Source organism: Gymnoscopelus braueri, assembly GCF_963280865.1.
Source record: "Gymnoscopelus braueri genome assembly, chromosome: 20".
Lineage (NCBI taxonomy): Eukaryota > Metazoa > Chordata > Actinopteri > Myctophiformes > Myctophidae > Gymnoscopelus > Gymnoscopelus braueri.
Genome location: NC_137622.1, coordinates 16,990,618 through 17,010,127, shown reverse-complemented (window position 1 = coordinate 17,010,127; position 19,510 = coordinate 16,990,618). Strand labels below are relative to the sequence as shown.

General features: G+C 39.4%; 1 protein-coding gene across 1 annotated transcript in view; it reads right to left on the bottom strand.

Moving 5' to 3' along the window:
- The window catches only part of gabrp (gamma-aminobutyric acid type A receptor subunit pi), a 34,603-nt gene that overhangs the window by 2,621 nt on the left and 12,472 nt on the right, over positions 1 to 19,510 (bottom strand). The window contains exons 2-6 of the mRNA XM_080415791.1: positions 3,897 to 3,965; positions 3,615 to 3,727; positions 2,246 to 2,313; positions 1,636 to 1,853; positions 17 to 99 (exon numbers count right to left, since the gene is read on the bottom strand). Of these exons, the coding sequence (XP_080271917.1) occupies positions 17 to 99; positions 1,636 to 1,853; positions 2,246 to 2,313; positions 3,615 to 3,727; positions 3,897 to 3,955 (541 nt within the window). The 5' untranslated portion in view covers positions 3,956 to 3,965. The remainder of the gene's footprint in view (positions 1 to 16; positions 100 to 1,635; positions 1,854 to 2,245; positions 2,314 to 3,614; positions 3,728 to 3,896; positions 3,966 to 19,510) is intronic.

Sequence of the window (19,510 nt, the reverse complement as noted above, 5' to 3'; positions counted from 1 at the left end):
GTTCCCAGGTACTCACAGCTCTCCAGCTGCAGGGTGCACACCTGTCTGTCCATGGGGTACTTGGTGAGGTCCATGTTACAGGCAATGGTAGCTGTGATGCTGTTGGACAGACAGACAGATCATTAGTGGCAGCAATAGATTGCCCCCAAATAAATCAATACATTCATACTAAAAACTGGTATTCCTGTGACTTAGGGCTGCACAGTTATAGCTAAAATGTTACTCCTGATTTTTTGCTTAACATCATACAGTAATCACCATTACAGTACGTTTTAACAGCGGGCGAGTCTCCGGGCGATCGCCGGGCGACATCGTCCAAAAGATAAATAAAATCCATCTTTTCAGATCAACATCGTCCCCCCGCCCACTTCGCCTCATCGCCAGTAGTTGCCGGCTCTCATAGACATATAATGCACATCCGGAAAATACTATCCTGAATCGCCCGCTGTTAAAACGCACCGTTATGGATGGGGAGATGTTCTAGTTATATTAAACCATGTGTAATGGTGGGTAGACTAGGGCACGGTGACTTATTATTCAGAGCTAAACGTCAGTATGATGAGATCAGTTACACAATGAGGACAGACTACCCTTCTGTTTGACTTCAGGGGAGATTTAGCAAATGTTCTGTGACAAACAAAACTGTCTCTCTAGAGAATAGGGAGAGAAAGGGAAAACTTCTGTGGTATTCATTGAAGCTTATTGACTATAAGCACGGTACAACCCAACAGCGATTTGAGGTTCATTACCATTGTCTGTAGTACTAGAGTAAAACAATTGAACTAAACAGAAAGTCTGTATCCAGTTATGTAAAAAAAACACACACACACACACACACACACACACACACACACACACACACACACACACACACACACACACACACACACACACACACACACACACACACACACACACACACACACACACACACACACACACACACACACGGCTGACTCAGAGGCTTTGTAGAGCAGTGCATACATCCAGACTACCCTTTCATCTGTAGCTACATTTAATGTTATAATTAGGCTACTGTTTTGATTCAAGAAGGGGCGGTAGTGAGCACCTGAGCCACCTGGGCACCTCAATGTTAGATTGACATTTTATTTTCCAAAATATATATATATTTTAAATGTATGCTTTGGAATGGTCTGAAATGAGGTATAAATTATTTGAACATGCTTGAACATTTGACATTTAAGGCCTAATATAGCCTTAAATGTAAGTCATTACGGCATAAACAATAAGTTGAAAGGTAAATGTAGGTCTGATAATGATGTTCAGAACTGTGCATGTTCAGACCATGAATACTTTATATTATTTCAGACCATTTTCCAAAGCATACTTTTGTTCTTTACTTTTTCACATTTAGGAAAAAATAGCCCACTCTTAATCTATCTGTGCCGTGGCTCAGGAGGTTGAGCAATGTATGTGTAGTGAAATATGAGTGTGATGTTTTTACACCTTCTGTGACTAGCATCTCCTTCCTCTAGTTTCCTTACAACTCCCTAGTCCCTAGCCATGACTGCCACCTAAACAACTTTAAAAAGTAAACTGATGAATGACTAGATGAAGTCATAGTGAATTCACATCGATTATACATAAAGGTCAAGATATGGTCATTGGTTGTACCGCAGGGCGTAAAGGACGGTTCCATTGCTGAAAATGCGTATGAGTCTGTTTTCCACCGTCACATCGTGCAAGAAAGAGCGCTTGGAGTCGGGGATGAAGGTGTCTGGGATCCAGAGGAGAGATACCAGGCGTCCATCAACGCTGACACTCTCATTACCTGGGAACACCAGTCTAGAATCACACCACCGCTGGCGCAGGAAGATGGTAGCAGTGTAGTCCTGGAGAGACAGAGAGAAAGACAGAGTGTTACAAAGCAGACAAATAGAAGAGCATGGAACCAAACAATAGTAGTGAAGACGGATGGATGGATGGATGGGCAGACTAAGTAGCCTATAAAATATAACAGTATAAAAATGTAAACTTGCAAGTAGTTTTAAAATGAAGAATAATAACAATGAGGTCAGACAAGGTTGATTCCTACAATTATTTCAAAATTATTTCAAAAGATTAAAATTGTATTTTTTAGACAATTTAGACCTTGAGAGACCATCACCATGGATAAGGCATATTCATTCATTCATTCCTCATAAGCTAAATTATCTCACTTACCCATTCAATCATTCAGCCACTTACTGTAACTTGCACACACATTCATAAAATGTAAGTATACCATGTTTATTTCTGAGATGGCGTCGATGCTGGCAATATCAAGGCTCATCCCAATCTCCACAGGACCCTCTGTGTGTGTCAGACAGAAAGGCAGAGACGGGGGGAGCATTACAATTTACAAGTTAGGCATTTAGCAGCAAACAAAGCGCGAAAAGGAAATGTTATGTATGCTGATCAACAAATTACAGATTAAATGGTCATGTAAGAGTGCAAAGAAAACAAAGTGCTACAAAGTCATTAAGATCCCAGGTAAACAATAGTGTAGCACGTACTATCCCTTTAAGAGCAGGTCTTAAAAAGGCGGCCATTTTGCGGCCTTCCTGTAGGCCCAAAGCCTGATTTTAAGTGTTTGGGTAAAAGACTTGGAGGGGTTATTCACATAGACGGTTATTCAGTTTAATACAGGGTAAGGGAACTTGTGAACCAATGTTATTCCTTTTGTAATTCATTTTGGCAATATAGTGACACGTTTTAATAAGTGGCATTCTATATCCCCTTTACAGAATTCGGCAAGTGTGGCAGTGCCAGTTTATGAGGGGGAGCTGGGACACTAACCGAATCAGTAAAGGTAGGGTTTGGGGGGGTTTGGGGGGGGGGACCAGGAACCAGGAACCATACAGTTGCCAAACCCCACTCTAGCCCTAGAATGTCTGTGATCTTACATACATTTCAAGTATTCCAAATACACAGTCATAGATCGCTCTCGGAGCCCCACTGTGTAGTGGCGATCTGCGCGGCCATAAAAGTGCTCTAAACTCCGTCTGTACTCACCCAATAATTAATTCCTAAGAGTTGTAGTCATATTTTGTCCTCTAGTTTCATATCCATTTGAAAGTTCTGCCAGAAAACGTGTGTTTAGTCAAATATCTCCACTTTTTCACGAGTTGCACACGGACGACTTTCTGTAGGGAGCTAGGGGGGGCGACTTGAGTGATGGACCGTTTGGGTACATTCGGTCCGTCACTCAAGTCACCCCCCCTAGCTCCCTACAGACAGTCGTCCGTGTGCAAGTCGTGAAAAAGTGGAGATATTTGACTAAACACACGTTTTCTGGCAGAACTTTCAAATGGATATGAAACTAGAGGACAAAATATGATTACAACTCTTAGGAATTAATTATTGGGTGAGTACAGACGGAGTTTAGAGCACTTTTATGGCCGCGCAGATCGCCACTACACAGTGGGGCTCCGAGAGCGATCTATGACTGTGTATTTGGAATACTTGAAATGTATGTAAGATCACAGACATTCTAGGGCTAACCCCACTCATACCTCCTGAGTCAGTGCTGCCCCAGCATGCTGTCTAAATAACATTCTATTAAGCATACAATCTGCTGCACATTACTTTATTCCACTCTTCACACTCCTTACCATTGAAATTTGGTCTGAGGTAGCGGTTATACCCTTTCATAAGCTTCTGGATGGTGGGCTGTAGCTGAGAATCATTCCAGTCTCCCCACTGATTGCCGGGGAACATGAACACACTTGAGGGAGAGAGAGGGAGGAATAGAAAGAGTCGACAGGCATGAAAATTAATTGGATGTGTGTGTGTGTCTGAGAGAGATAAAGCAGACCATCAATGCATGTCTGATCAATATTAATATCGATGTTCATGGAATCTTTAACCCAGTACAGCTACTCTTGACCTCTCACCTTTGTAGCCCACATGACAGACACATGACCAGCAGGGTCAGGGGTTGAAGGTTGGTCATTATGGATCAACTGGAGGAGAAAAAGACATATTGTCAACAAATACTCATTATCTTGCCATGAAACCATGCAGCCACAGAGCTGGTTTCATTCATCTGCATACCACTGTTGACTTTCACCACACGGTGGCAGCACATGACCACATGAAGTGTTCATATGCTACACAAAGTACAATATAAAGAAATTAAGAGAAAATATTGTTCATCTGTGTGTACTGGGTATCAAAATGTATCTTATTACAAAATACAAATACCTCCCCAAAGCAATTATCATAATAGTATCATAATATAATGCAAAATAAAACACCAGTGCCAAAGAATGTATTGAGTTAAAATACATGCAGGCTTTTTTTGTATTTTCAAAATATAGAAAATACAATTCTCAAACATCTGTACTGCATCTGCAATTAATTTAAATTCAAAATAACTTCATGTACCCGTTAGAAAATTAATTTGTCTAATGGTGTGTGCGTATATCCGACACATAGTTGGACACAGTAGACTGTTTGAAAACAGTTTAACCACTTAAGAGTGATTTAGACTTGGTTTCGTGTCTGTGTCATGCACAAAAAGTTGCAGATTCGCGCTGCGTTTTGAGCTTGTAGATTTGCTACTTTTGCTGTTTTTACATTTGAATCCTGAAAAGTAACAGTTTTGTGGACAGAAGGTTTCCACCCGACAGAGACGATAGACTTCGTTGACTGGGGTCCCCCAGACATACTTGGCGGTTATGAGGCCATATCAGGGTCCATAGATGGATAATGAATAAGGTCAAGCACCTCGGCTTAGACATGGCACGCTTTGTCTTGAATGGGAGTGACCTCACTGACCTGTATCTGCAGCCTGAGGCCACATGGCAATATTGGTTTTGTAGTGCAGTTTCCCAACCTGGGGTCCGGGCCCCCATTGGAGGGACGCCAAACATCACAGACAGGGCAGGGCGTGAGGCCATGTCTGTTTGGAGGTGGTCCAAAATTTTGAACATACAGCACAAAATCACAACTTGCATTTTTGGGTCAATGTATTTTAGTTTCTAAAGATTCTTTAGCAAAAATAGCAGATCCGCAAGCTCACAACGCATTGCGATGTGACGTGCCCTTGTAGATTGGCTTTTTCACAATTCGTCGTATGATAAATATAATAGGGCTTAACTAAGGGGTTAACACACGTGCGTGTGCGTGTGCATGTGTGTGCGTGCGTGCGCGTCTACAGTAGAGGCTGCAAGACAAATGGCAAGATGACTTGTAGCGCTACACGCTCTAAAAATCCAGGGACATGTTGCTACATAATGTAATACATTTTTTTTAAGAACAATACTTTGGTTACCTTAGATGAGGCCACGAAGATTAGTTTTTGACCTGTCCACTTTCACAGTGATGATGAGTGAAGGTTTGCGAAATAGAACACCGTAATTGGTGGGGGGCCCCTGCAGTTGTGTGGACATGTAATGCAGTACATTTGTGATATTTTTTGGTATTTGTTTTGTTTTGTTAAAAAGATTAAAGTACTGTATTCTGATAGTAATCATTGCTACAGAGCATTTGAGTTCGGTGTTCGGTCACAGGCGTCTCTCCAGCTCTTTAGTAAACAGAATATAGTACATTTTCAGGTAGGTGACAACATTTAAGCCAATCAGGAGAGAGCACTGAAAATGCATTTTCTGTTTAATAAAGAGCTGGAGAGACATGGGAGACTTTTACTGAACAAACACTCTATAGCAATGAGTACTATCAGAATATAGAGCTATTTAACACTGATTTTAACCAAAGTAAACCACTTACCCTACCTTTGAGTACTGTACTTAAGTACATTATTTGAGTATCTGTACTTGAGTGTTGTTTTGTTTTGGATACGTATGACTTTCACTCCACTACGTTTCAAAGACAAATGTTGTACTTTTGACTCCACTACATTTTATGCGATGTGACGTGTTGTGAACTTGTAAATCTGCTATTTCTACTATTTCTACACATAATTAACGCTTACTTAATGATGAATTAATGATGAACATATCATGAATTTATCATTAATTCTGTAATATGATTCAAATGTTTGTTATCGTTTTTCATTATGTATGTATTGTATTCTATATGCTGTTATCAGGGCGTCCTTGAAAAAGAGAGCTTGCTCTCAATGGGCTTCCCTGAATAAATAAAGGAAAAAGAAAGAAAGAAAGAATTCATGGTCCTCACTGTGGTGAAGTCATGAGGACGTAACCAAGTGTAATATGTCATTAGTTAAAGACGTAATTCTACAGTTCCACTTATATCCACTATATATCTGAAAGACCGCCAGAAACCGACCCTCCTCGCTACTCCTAGGAGCACTCCTCCTGGGCATAGAAATGAAACTGTGGAATAACATCCTTAATTATATATCGTTGTTGTCGGGCTGAAACCTCATATCTCCATATCCTAACTTTTTGTGTCTTTCCGTAAATTAATTCCTTACTTGATCATACTACAGCGTCACACAAAAGCATCAAAGCATTTAAATTTTTGATCCTGAAAAAAACAGTTTCCACCAGGAGTCCATGATACATTCATGATGAATTCATTATTAAAGGTAGGGTAAGTCATGTTTTTGTTAAAATACATTAGATTATTAGATTAGTTAAATAGATATATATTCTGATTGTAACCATTGCTGTATATAGACTAGTGTTTATTAAATAGCACCCGTCTCCCTGGCTCTCCCGCTCTTTAGTAATCAAAAAATACATTTTCAGGTAGGGATACCAATTTTATCCAATCAGGAGAGAGAACTCACACAGGATACAGGGTAAACAAGTGAAATTGGAAGTGATGAAACAAAGAAATTGGAACTGGAGTTTATGCTTATAAATTGGTAATCTGAAATTGGCAACCCACCTGAAAATGTATGTTCTGTTTATTAAAGAGCTGGAGAGACCCCTGTTACCAAACAAGCACTTTATAAAGAGGAATACTATCAGAATAAAGAGCTTTAACCTTTTAACATTTTATTTTGTTTTAAATGATAAATATCACTTACCCTACCTTTTAATTCATCATTAATTAAGCGTTGATTACGTGTATGAATTTGCATGCTCAAGTAAAGTGTGAAAAGTAATATATGACAAGGAGCATCTTTGACTCAAGTACTGAGGTTGAGTACTTCGTCCACCTCTGGCGGTGGCATCCTCAGCACCCCCTAGATTTAGGCCATTGATGCGTGTGCTCATTGTCCTCAGCTGGATGACTAACCCTGTCCCAAAATCCTAAAACTCTTGACAGACGATGTCAACTGGGTACATTTCATAAGTAGCTCAGATCTGTTCCTGTGGGAACATACACGTCATGCAACCAAGATACAGTGGCTGTTGGTCACAATGCCTTTAATCAGAGTATATTTCTACATATAGGCTTGGGCGACAAAATCAAATAACATATTTTTTTTTACCAAATAGGCCTACCTCAATACGCTTTTGTGACGATAATATCATATTTGAATGATATATCACCTTTCTTTCCAGAACTTTTCAAAAAAAAAAATTAGCAAAAATTGCTAAAAAGTTTTGAAAGTATAAAATAGGGCTTAAGTAGCCTACTTTAAGTGATTTTTTTTTTGTTAAAACATTTATTTTTATTTTTAAGTTAAAGCTTTATATTGTTTCATCATTAACAGGGGTCTCCCATCTCTCCAGTCCATTAATAAACAGAAAATACGTTTTCAGGTGGGTCACCAATTTCATCCAGTCATGAAAGAACACATTTATCAGCTTAAAATTTGTATTGTTCCAATTCCAATTTTGTCACTTCCACTTGTTTATCCTGTATCATGTATAAGTTGTTTCCTGATTGGATGAAATGTGTATCCTGACCTGAAAATGTTTACTAAAGAGCTGGAGAGATGGGGAGACCTGTTACTGAACAAACAATGATTATACAATATCGATTTCCAAAATGATTTTGGAGAGTTTCCATATTTTGGGTAGAGACAAAATGATTAAATAAAAGCTGTAATCATTTTGTAAAAAACTGCTGCGATACTATTAAGTTTAACCACTCTACTACTCCTTAATCCATCAGGTGCAGATACTTTAGTAGTAATAATTCTAACTAGGTTGGCTGCTACTTTGGAAAATCCAACAATAGGCCTATAGGCCTACTGTTCTCAGAAGTATCTTGTGACACATTTACATTTCTTCAGGCCTGTCAAATACAAATGTGCCACAAGTAGCACTTTTTTTTATTATGAAAGGGCAGATTAGTGTTGTACATTGAAATCTGGTGGTTGAAGAATATATACTTATTTGTAGTTGCAGCCGTAGCTTACTAGTTAGAGAGATCGTCTGGTGTTCAGAAGTTCACCGGGTTCACCTCCCGGCACCTTGTCTATGTGTCGAAATGGCCCATAGCAAGGCACTTAACCCCTAACTACTCCCCCCGAGCGCTCATAATAACCATCTGAGCAACTCGGTGAAGCTGAAACTGAATTTCAGCAGGTCAAAAACGTTACAAAGGTCGAGAATAACCTGTCAAAGATCTGTGTTATCTCACACCTCACAGCAGTTACTATAGTTTATGGGCTAAACTGCTGTTTGTTATATTGAGTGGATTCCTCGACATAAACTGGTGTAATAAAAAAGAAATAAAAAAATCCATTAACAAAACAACAGCCTATTTCGATTACATGCTTGCTCATGTTTACATTATTTTAAATACATGTAACATTAATACTGCCCATCTCTGGCTATATGGTCCCAGATGATTTATGGGACTCATTACACACCATTCTCCCACCAGCACTCTGCCTTCCAACCACACTCCATCCGTCTCCTAAATAAATACCTATTTATCTCTTTAGCCTGCCAGCCAAGGCTCTTCTTCTCTCGCCCTGCAGTCTGCACCAGGCGTGAGTCCTCTCAATCGTGTATGGTATACATACATGTGTTGCTGCTGGCTACCTCAAAGCAATTACACTACAGACCGAGTAATACTGACATGCCGAATAACCCCCGTCCGCCGTGGCCTTTTCCCCCCCACAGCCCCAGGATATTATTCATCCTGCGGGAGTTAATTAAAATATCAAATAGATTATTTGCCTTTGTTAATATAGTAAATATTTCAAACAACCCCAGCATAATAAATATGAATATAGCCTGAGTCTGCTTTTCTCCTGCATACGTATGACCAGACAATATTGTTCACTCATGCTTCCATAGTTTTCATATACTGGCATTGTACAACAGAGTTACTTGAGCTTGTAGATCTGCAATGTTCTCAATTTTTTAAAACAGATTCACCTGTAATGAAATTACAAATAGGGCTGCCAGGGTGAAGTGGTTTAGTCTCCACCTGCTTTCTAATCATGCATTTCCTCCACCTCCTCTCATGCTATTTTCTTTCCTCTCATATTGCTCTTCCTCTCACTGATCTGTACAATGGGACTACAGTCACTTCTTTCCGCTGCTATCTCAATCCCTCTCAGTTTTTCTTCAGTGGTTTCTCTCTTTCTCACCAATACTTTCTTATTCTCTCACTGTTTCTCACCAATGCTTTCTCACCCTCTCTCACTTTATCTCAGATGCTTTCTATCTCACTCGTTCTCTCCAATGTTTTCTCGTTCTCTCTCACGCTTTCTCTGCAATGCTTTCTCATAATGTCTCACTCTTTCTCTTTGATACTTTCACATTCTCTCACTCTTGCTTTCCCATTCTCAAAACTTTTTCTCGCTCTTTCTCTTCTCCGATGTTTTCGTGTAGTCTCTCACTTTTAATGTCCAATGCTTTATCATTCTCTCACTCTTTCCCTCAATGCTTCTCTGATGCTTCAGGATTTTCTCTTCCTCTTTCTAGTTCTCTCACTCCTTCTCTTTTTCATTCCCCCTCACTCTTTTTCACCATTGCTTTCTCATTCTCTCTCACTCTTTATCTCTTACTAGTATCTCGCACTCTTAAGTCGCTTGATGTACTTTAGTAAGACATGAGAAAAACAGTACATGGAAGTACAGATTCACAATACAAGGTCTACTAAACTGGAAGGCACTAAGCTTGTTTAAAATGAGATCCCCACGCACACAAATCATGATGACATATAAGAGACAGACAGATATACACACTACTATACAGAACGTCATACAATCAGCTTACAGGTTTCTGGTATGAAAAAATAAGAAATATGTACAAGAGGAAAAAAAAGAAAAAATGAAAAGCTCTGGATAAGCGCGTCTGCTACATGCCTAAATTGTAATTGTACAAAGGTTTTCAGGTGCATCCCAGTTTAGTTTGTCCTCCAACTCCACCAATGCTTTCTCGTTCTCTCTCACTCTTTATCTCCAATGCTTTCTTGTACTCTTTCACTCTTACCAGTTCTTGCACTTTCATACTTGGGTCATAAAATGTATCTCTTTTTCACACGCACGCACGCACGCGCGCACGCACGCACGCACACACACACACACACACACACACACACACACACACACACACACACACACACACACACACACACACACACACACACACACACACACACACACACACACACACACACACGCTTACACACAAATGTCTTATTCCACTCACTCCATTTGTTCTCATCTCATTCTAACTCTCATATTCTCACTTTCTCTCCAATGCCTTCTCTCACTCTTTCTCACCATTGCTTTCTCATTCTCTCTCACTCTTTATCTCCAGTGCTTTCTTGATTTCTCTCACTCTTTCTCTTACCTGTTCTGTCCTTGATCTTTCACTCTTGGGTCATTCAGTTTCTCTCTTTCTGCCGCTTCTCCCCTCCTCCGCTCTCCACTGACACAGTTTGCTCTTTTACTCAGTAAGTATTTATAAGGTTTAATTTTAATCTATTCCCCAACTACCAATAAATCATTGTTGGTAACTGTTTCGGCAATGCTGTGGGTATATGTCTGTATTATTAGTGTGTGTGTGTGTGTGTGTGTGTGTGTGTGTGTGTGTGTGTGTAGTCTGTGGATATGTGTGAGAGCGTGTGCGTCTCCCTCCACATCTACGCTCATCTCCCTTCAGCTCCACTGTGCACCCCCTCCTTTCTCTCTCTGTTTCATTTTTCCATCTTGCTCATGCTCTCATTTGTGTTCCCTAGCTCCCTTTTTCTTGCTGCCTCCTTCTGCCTCCACATATAAACATGCATGCACGGATTGCACGCACGCACACGCACGCATGCACGCACGCACACACACACACACACCACCCATCCATCCAGGATGATCCCCTATACGCCAATCCTTTTTCTCATTCCCCTCCACCCCCACACTATCATGCTTTTGCACCTTAACTCCATCATGCTCTCTTCTATTTCAATTTACACCGTCACGTCACCCCGCTCCCCACTCCCCCACCACCTGGGCTCTGGAAATTCAGATTTCCTATATTTCTATCCTGGGATCAATAAAGATTTATCTTATCTTATCTTATCCCCTCTGTCTCATTGGTTCTGGCTCTTTCTCACGCGACCTCTTGCTCTGTTCCGCAGAATTAATGTCATAATCTCAAACAGTTCAAATCCTCAACAGAACCCTGGAGCTCCTATGTGGGATGAAAGGACCGTTTTTCCTCCCTTCCACCTCTCTGCCTCTCTCCTCATTCCTTTTCTTTCTTTCTTGCTTGCTTAAAATATTCTTTAGACAGTCCCTCCTATCTTTCTTTACCTTTTATGTTACAACACTAACTGCGTTATAGCTGACTGTCTCGTGGATTTGTACAGCACAACCTGACAGACAATAATTTAATAATTTCAAAATGTTCACCTATATGACATGCCCTAAAATACGGACGCCAAGTTGAAAGTGGTTAACTGGTTTACTAGCAAGCTGATGTGCCACTAAACCAAGTTGTATAATGCACCGATGACTGTGCATACTAATGAACTACTGGTGGTTACATGTTATACTATCTTAATATTAATTTCATGCACCGGAACAAATCGTTTCCGAATCGAGTTAGTGGATGTGATGGGGGAGTGCTGCAGACTGAACGTAAACGGCCAATTGTGTGTGTGTGTGTGTGTGTGTGTGTGTGTTTAATTGCTAGCAGCACTGCTGGGGCCAAGAGTGCTTCCATCAAGGACCCGGCCTTTCAATAGTCGTTATGGAGGCCCGGAACTCAATCACAGGCTCCTTTCTAACGATACTATCGTCTTTGATTCTAAATGTAATCCATCAGCCTTGGCTCTCATCCACGCATGCACGCACACACGCACAAGCGCTCTCTCCTCTCTCTCTCTCTCTCTCTCTACTGTTCTGTTCCCTGTTTTAACAGGCCTCAACTTTTTGCTCTCCTGCTGCAACCGAATATTTCAGATCGGGCTGTTATAGCGCCACCAGGTGGTCAGATTTGCAAACCAAATTTTCTGATTTAACTCCTACAGATTTTGTCCAAACATCACACAAATCGGTACACAATTGGTATAGTCATTAAACGAAATGGGCATTTCAGATTCTTCATATTCCATCCTGATTGGCTAAGAGTGGCTTCCAAAGTTTGCAGGAGTGCTCCGTTTTGAACAAAATGCCTCAAATAATGAACGCAGCGTGCAATTTCCGTGACATTTTGCGCGCACATTCCCACTAGGCCGAGGAAGAAATGCCACTTGCAGATTTTCAAATCAGCCTCATGCTGGTGCTATAACAGGCTGATTAGCGTTTGTACCTATAACTGCACCGATCTGTAGAACTTTGTATGCGCACTCCCTAAAGGCCAAGTTAAAACCTTTGGCCTGCATTTTTCACATTTGCCTTTTATAGCGCCACCAGGAGGCCGACCTATGTAAAACCATTTTTTAAATATTACTCCTTCAGATTGTATCCAAACTTCAAGGAAATCGATACACATGATCATGTGGTCAAGACGGATCTGTTAGATTTTTCATATTCCATCCCGATTGGCTAAGATTGACATCTAAAGTTTGCAGGAGTGGCCTGTTTTGAACAAAATGCCTCAATTCATGAACGCAGCGTCCGATTGCGGTGAAACTTTGCACGCATATTCGCACTACGTTGAGGAACAAATGCCACACTTTTGACATTGCCCTATTATAGCACCACCAGGATGCCGACTTATGTAAAAAGCAATATGTTACTCCTTCAGATTTTATCCAAATTTCACACAAACCGGTACACATTATCTCTATAGTCATGTGATCAAGATGGATCTGTCCGAAACTTCATATTCCATCAACATTGCTGGCCCACAATAACCTGCCTGACCTGTGCTCCGAGGAGCACTTTTTCTAGTTGAGATTCTGTTTATGCACTGCCTATTTCTTGCCGCATGTCTGTCTGTCTGTCTGTCTCTCTCTCTCGCACACACGCACGCGCACACACACACACACACACACACACACACACACACACACACACACACACACACACACACACACACACACACACACACACACACACACACACACACACACACTCATTTACTCTCTCTTCACTCATTGTCTGTGATGCATACAGTACATTTGCACACATGATGTACAGTACAAACATACACACAAAAAAACTGAGATTATGATAAATCGATCTGGAGGGGATTATGTCATGAATCTGAAACTATCCTGATGAACCTCTCTCGTCTCCTCTATGATGAGCTAGTGGGGGCGAGGAGTACATTCAGCCACAGACTTATCCAACTTCAACCTCATTGTCTCCATTTTTTCCATTGCAGTAATCCTTAAAATAAGATTATGTTCACACTTGTGATATCAGCTGTGCCTGTGTCCCTCCAGCACAATAGATTTGCAGCAGCATGAATAAGATCACATTTCACAAGTCACAACACGAGTTGTTTAAGTGCAGGATGCAACAGCCTGGTTGGAGTGGGACCACCTTGTGGAGTTATTTCATCGACAGACATCTAATAGCCTCTGGCTAATCGAATCATTTAGATTTAATTGGGCCTGCCAGTAAATTAATTTACATATTGGCTCATTTCTATGACATTTCAGTCCTCATTTAAGTACTGTAGGCTAGGTCATCAATATCAACACTTCGACCCTGTTGAACCTCGGCAGTGCCCTGGCCTCAGGGCTGGTACATTAGCCGTTATATGGCTGTCAGTGCATAGAGAGGACTGTCTGTCTGTCTGTGGATCATAACAATAATCGTCATAATCATCACTACCCTGGAGCATGTGGCAAAAATATTCAGGGTAAAAACCTGTCACCTCCAATTCATGATTTACTTCCAGGAACAACGGAAGCACATACCTAACTAGAAAAAGTGCTCCTCGGAGCACAGGTCTCCGCCAGGTCAGGTAGGAGGATAGTGTGGGGCAGCAATGTTCTGAATTCGCCAATCAGGCTGGAATGTGAAAAATCAGGCGGATCGGACGGATCCATCTTGATAGTTGACTATAGAGATCATGTGTACCGATTTGCGTGATGTTTGGATAAAATCTGAAGGAGTAATATTTAAAAAAATAGTTTTATATAAGTCAGCCTCCTGGTGGCGCTATAATACAGCAATGTTGAAAGGGTGGCATTTGTTCGTCAACGTAGTGAAAATGTGCGTGCGAAGTTTCACCGCATTCGGACGATGCGTTCATGATTTGCAACATTTTGTTCAAAACGGGCCACTCCTGCAAACTTTAGATGTCAATCTTAGCAAATCAAGATGGAATATGAAAAGTCTAACCGCTCCGTCTTGATCACATGACTATAGAGATCATGTCTACCGATTTGCGTGAAATTTGGATAAAATGTGAAGGAGTAATATCAAAAAATGTGTTTTATATAAGTCGGCCTCCTGGTGGCGCTATAAAAGGCAGATGTGAAAAATGCAGGGCAAAGGGTTTTCCCTTTGCCCTGTGATAAAGAATTAATTAATTAACTTTATAATAAGATGTAAAAAGATGGTTTGGTACTAAGACCCCCCAATACCCGTCCAGTCAACACTCAAAGAAATGATAGTCAGACACCTGGTAAGTCAAAAATGATCAGTCTATATTGCTCGAGCGTGTACACAGAGACAGTACAAGTTACAGACAAGAATAATAATCACACTGAAGTTTTAACAACAGACAATGTTATTTATACAGAGTTGGACATCCATGGCATCAGATATAGGTGTATTCTTCTGATTGGTTGTAAGACCCTCATACGTAGAAGGAAGTCATCAGATGGACAAGGCGTCTGGCTGTCTGAATAATAAGTTGTTGTTCATCTTATGGTATCCTTGTATACATCTTATGGTTCCATAAACAAGTTATCCCTTCGATATTATAGGACATGTGGCAGGTTTATCTGTGACAGGGTGACAGCTGACAGAGTAAATTAGTGACGATGTCAGGTCATACAGAGATATAGGTCATGTATAGAGATACAGGTCATTAGGACATTAGATCACACCATTTGACATTAAAGCGCAAAGCGTTGACAAGACATGTTTTAACTGATTGGGAACATTCTGGAGATAGCCACTTACGGCAGCTGCAGCTACATGGCCTTGGTTGGCAGACAGAGAGACTGAGAGTACAGAGTACTGAGTACTTTTAACATGACAGTATTACAGGCCCATTATGAGACCATAATTAATAGGACATTTTAAGGTTAAGGACCCTAGACACATTATGATAATTCAGATAAGAGACCAAAATGACTCTATCAATCCTACATCTTATCATGATTTGGATAGGGTCAAAGGTCAAGCTGATTGTACCTTGTGACATTATTCAAAACCAAATCACAGACAGGCAAAGATTTAAATGACTTAAGGCCAAAAATAAATGCTTAGTTAGATAACATACACATTTATACTTCTTCAAAAGGACTGTATAATGTATTTATTCAAATAGGAAGCAAAACAGGGCTATAGTTCATGAATTCCCAAGACACTCCACACGTTTCCACAAGTTTTCCCTTTGCAACTTTGCAAATAACTTTATTATAATTCAAAAAAAAATCTCAGCTAATGTCACCGTCCCAAGCAAATCTTTTCAACATGTTTGGTTTAACTAAGACAGACAATTTTAGCACAGTTTAATGGCATGGCAGCAGAGAGATTGTAGGGAGGGACAACTCACCAGTCTGTAAGTTTTCATATTGAAATCTGACAAGAGACCTACGTCTCGGGTCATTGATTGTTTCTGTACACGTTCAGAAATAGAAAAGTTACCTTCCTCCTTGTGGAGCTGCAGTCCTTGTGCTTTATCAAGATACAAGTATTTAAAATGGAACGGGACACTTCTGTACTATGTAAATTTGTACATCACTTTACACTTTACTTTGGGAAAAAACTTACGTGATATCGTCTTAAAACTCAAGAAATACTTCCTGATTGCATGTAGGCATGTGGCATCAAACATCTGTCTATCCAAGACATAAGTTGAAATCTGTAAGACAGAATGGAAATCAAATTTACTGTTGGGCAGAGTTTAAAACAGTTTGTAATCAAATATAAAATTAAAGTTTAGCCCTGTATGTACAATTGTATGTACAATTAGCAGGTATTGTGACCAGTGATTGTTGTCCAGGAATTGGATTAATGGGGTAATGGGGTTTACATTCTCGTTCTAAAATGAAACAAACACAAAATGAAAATGAAACACAAAACACAGCATTTAAACATTAAATCATATCATATTTAAATCAAATATTCATCAAACTCCCCTCTATTTGACACCCATATATCTATAATATAGTGTGTGTCAGATGATTTGTTGTTGAGAAAGGGGATGAAAAAAAATAATAATAATAATAATAATAAAAAAAAATTAAAATTAATTTTTCCCTTTTTAAAAATGTTTTTAAAAAGTTATTATTAAAACTTTTAAAATTAAAATATAACAATGAAAAATAAGGAATAAACATCTTTGTTCTGAAGAGTATATTGAAATGAGATCAGTACAGAAAAATAGCTTCTGAAAATTAGCAAATCTACAAGCTTACAAAAAAATCTTAAGTTAAAATGATAAAATATTTTCAAAACTTTTAAAATAAATCAAAATGACTTGATAATAAACTTAATATTATAGTTAATGTTCACCAATATTGATATAGAACAAATTGAATCTTATTGTGGGTTAATTTAACGGATCTATGTTTTAAATGGAATTCAATAGTGACTCTACAGGGTTAGGTTGCCATGGAACCGTGTCTAACATACCACTAACACTTCCTGCTGAAGGAATTATGGGAAATGGAGTCTCATACCAGAAGGAATTATGGGAAATTGAGTTTTAAGAGGTCATTTTGGAATGAGTTGCCATAGCAACATGGCTGTTACAGACCCTAACGGAAACGGAAATCTCCACAAGGGATTTTGGATATTGGAGTTTGTTTAACAGTTAAAGTTACTAAATTAGATGAACAAACTCATTCATATGCTGATGGTGCTGACATTATGGCAAAAATAAAGGAAAACATATTAATAATGGGCTGACAGTAATAAAACTGATATTATATATATATAGATAGATAGATATTGCTATAAGGGAGTTACTGTAATTGGAAGGAATGGGTTAAAGTTATATTGAGCCCAATGGCCCTCACAAAGTCAGAATGTTCTCATAACAATTCGGTCACAGACTTTTCTGAGACAGCAAACTGGTGAAAAATAAAATAAAATGAAATCCTTTGCATTCTACATTCTGTCTGATCACTTTCTTTACTTTCCCTACTCGACATAACTGACTTTCTTTACCTTCACTACGACATAACTGACTTTCTTTACCTTCACTACGACATAACTGACTTTCTTTACCTTCTTTCACACTTCTGTGAGCAATTATTAACCATAGCCTACTTTGTTATGAGACCAGCTGAACAAGAGAATGTAAACAGATAAGAAACTGGAGAAATGAGAGGCTATATTAGGGAGTGAGAGAACCTATGATGAATTTGATTATCTAATATACTTAGTAGTGGGTAAATTGACAATGAGTATTTTAGTGTACTCTGGGAATCTAACGAAATATCTTCCTTTTTAAGTAAATGGATATGAATTATTATTGTAAACTGAGCAAATTGTACCAGGATTCATATTAATGTGTAAATCGTATTTTTTTTTTCTTTTTGGAGTTTCAGAAGGAGCACAGGAGGCGTAAGATGTTAAAATGCACCTTACCTCTCATTGTGATCCCCCCTGAAATCCACTGACCTCTGATCCCGTACGGTCTTGGGTCACAAAAAAAATCAGTAATTTGGATCTGAATGGATCTCGGCTGCCTTCTTCCGGGGTATCAGTGATTCTGTGAGGCATAAAACAGACGTCGAGAAGGTTTTTACAACAAAATACTGTAGGGTGGAATTTTAACATGAAGTCAAAAAATGATGGGTAGATCAAAATAAACAAAAGGGTGGGATTCCGTTTATGCCAGAAAAGATTTCCCCGTCGTCATAAATAGAACCCCCTTACCTACCAAAAAAAATAAGATCTCAGCTAACCTCTAACGTGAAAAAATATATTAAACAGATTTAACTTAAGATCAGCCCATCAGAAACTGAACTAATGAATGTCAAATAATCAAATGGAATTAATACGCTGGTGTGTTCTGGGTGTCGTGGAGATAGTGATTTGGCTTGATACAGCGGGACACCCTTGGTTATCACGGGTGGGGCCACGCCTGGGAAGCCGTTCACGCCATGATGCCAAGTTTCTGGTGTAGACGGAAAGTGAGACATAGAATATAGAAAAATGAGAACAAGACACATAAGGAGAGATTAATACTAAATGGGTTAACAATCTGAATTGTCTTTGGTAAATATAAATGTAACAGGTATCAGATTATTTCAAGATGGGTATTCATAAATACTATGTTGACACATATCATATTAGAACCTCTAATTTGAATTTTGATTTTATATATATATGAAATATATATATATATTAAACTCATATACAGATATAATTTTTTTCATAGTAATGGGAGATGGGAAATAATCACCTTTTGTCTGTAAATGGTGAAACTTTTCGAAAATATCAGATCTACAAGGACTGATTCCTTTTAAGTGTTTTAAAAGTTAGGACACATCAAATTCATCTATCTCTGTATCAATTTCATCTATTTGCGGCCAGAGTGTCTTTGTCCGTTTAAAGGGAAGTTCATCTATGTCTAATTATCTACAACAACCCGGTTGTCAAAACCCCAGTTTGGCCGTCGGTGCCAAAGTGGAGGTTTGAAAGGGAGCGCGGTGTTCGGCTGGGGACATAGGGTCAAAGTATGGTCCGCCGTGGTCCCACATGACCAACAAATATAAGTTCGTGGAGGCCGGCCTGCAGTGTGTGAGCCCTGTGTAGAGAGACCAGGGGTGTTCTGGGTGTGGTGTGTAATGTTAGCCTGATTTGGTTGGCGTGGTGAATTGGGTGTGACCTGTTTTTCTGGAGTGGTCCCAGCCTGTGTGACAATAACTTTGAGGTCTGGCTCGGCCATGTATGACTTCCTTGTAGCTATGAGATTCCCCATGAGGTGAAGTTGAACTGATAATAATAAAAATACGCTGTATTATACTATATGGATACAGGGATGAAATTGAAGATTTTAAATGGCTAGTTTCTGAAAAATACGCAAATCAGCAATGGTTGTTTTATAATCCTAGGAGATAAGGAATAGAGATTATACCA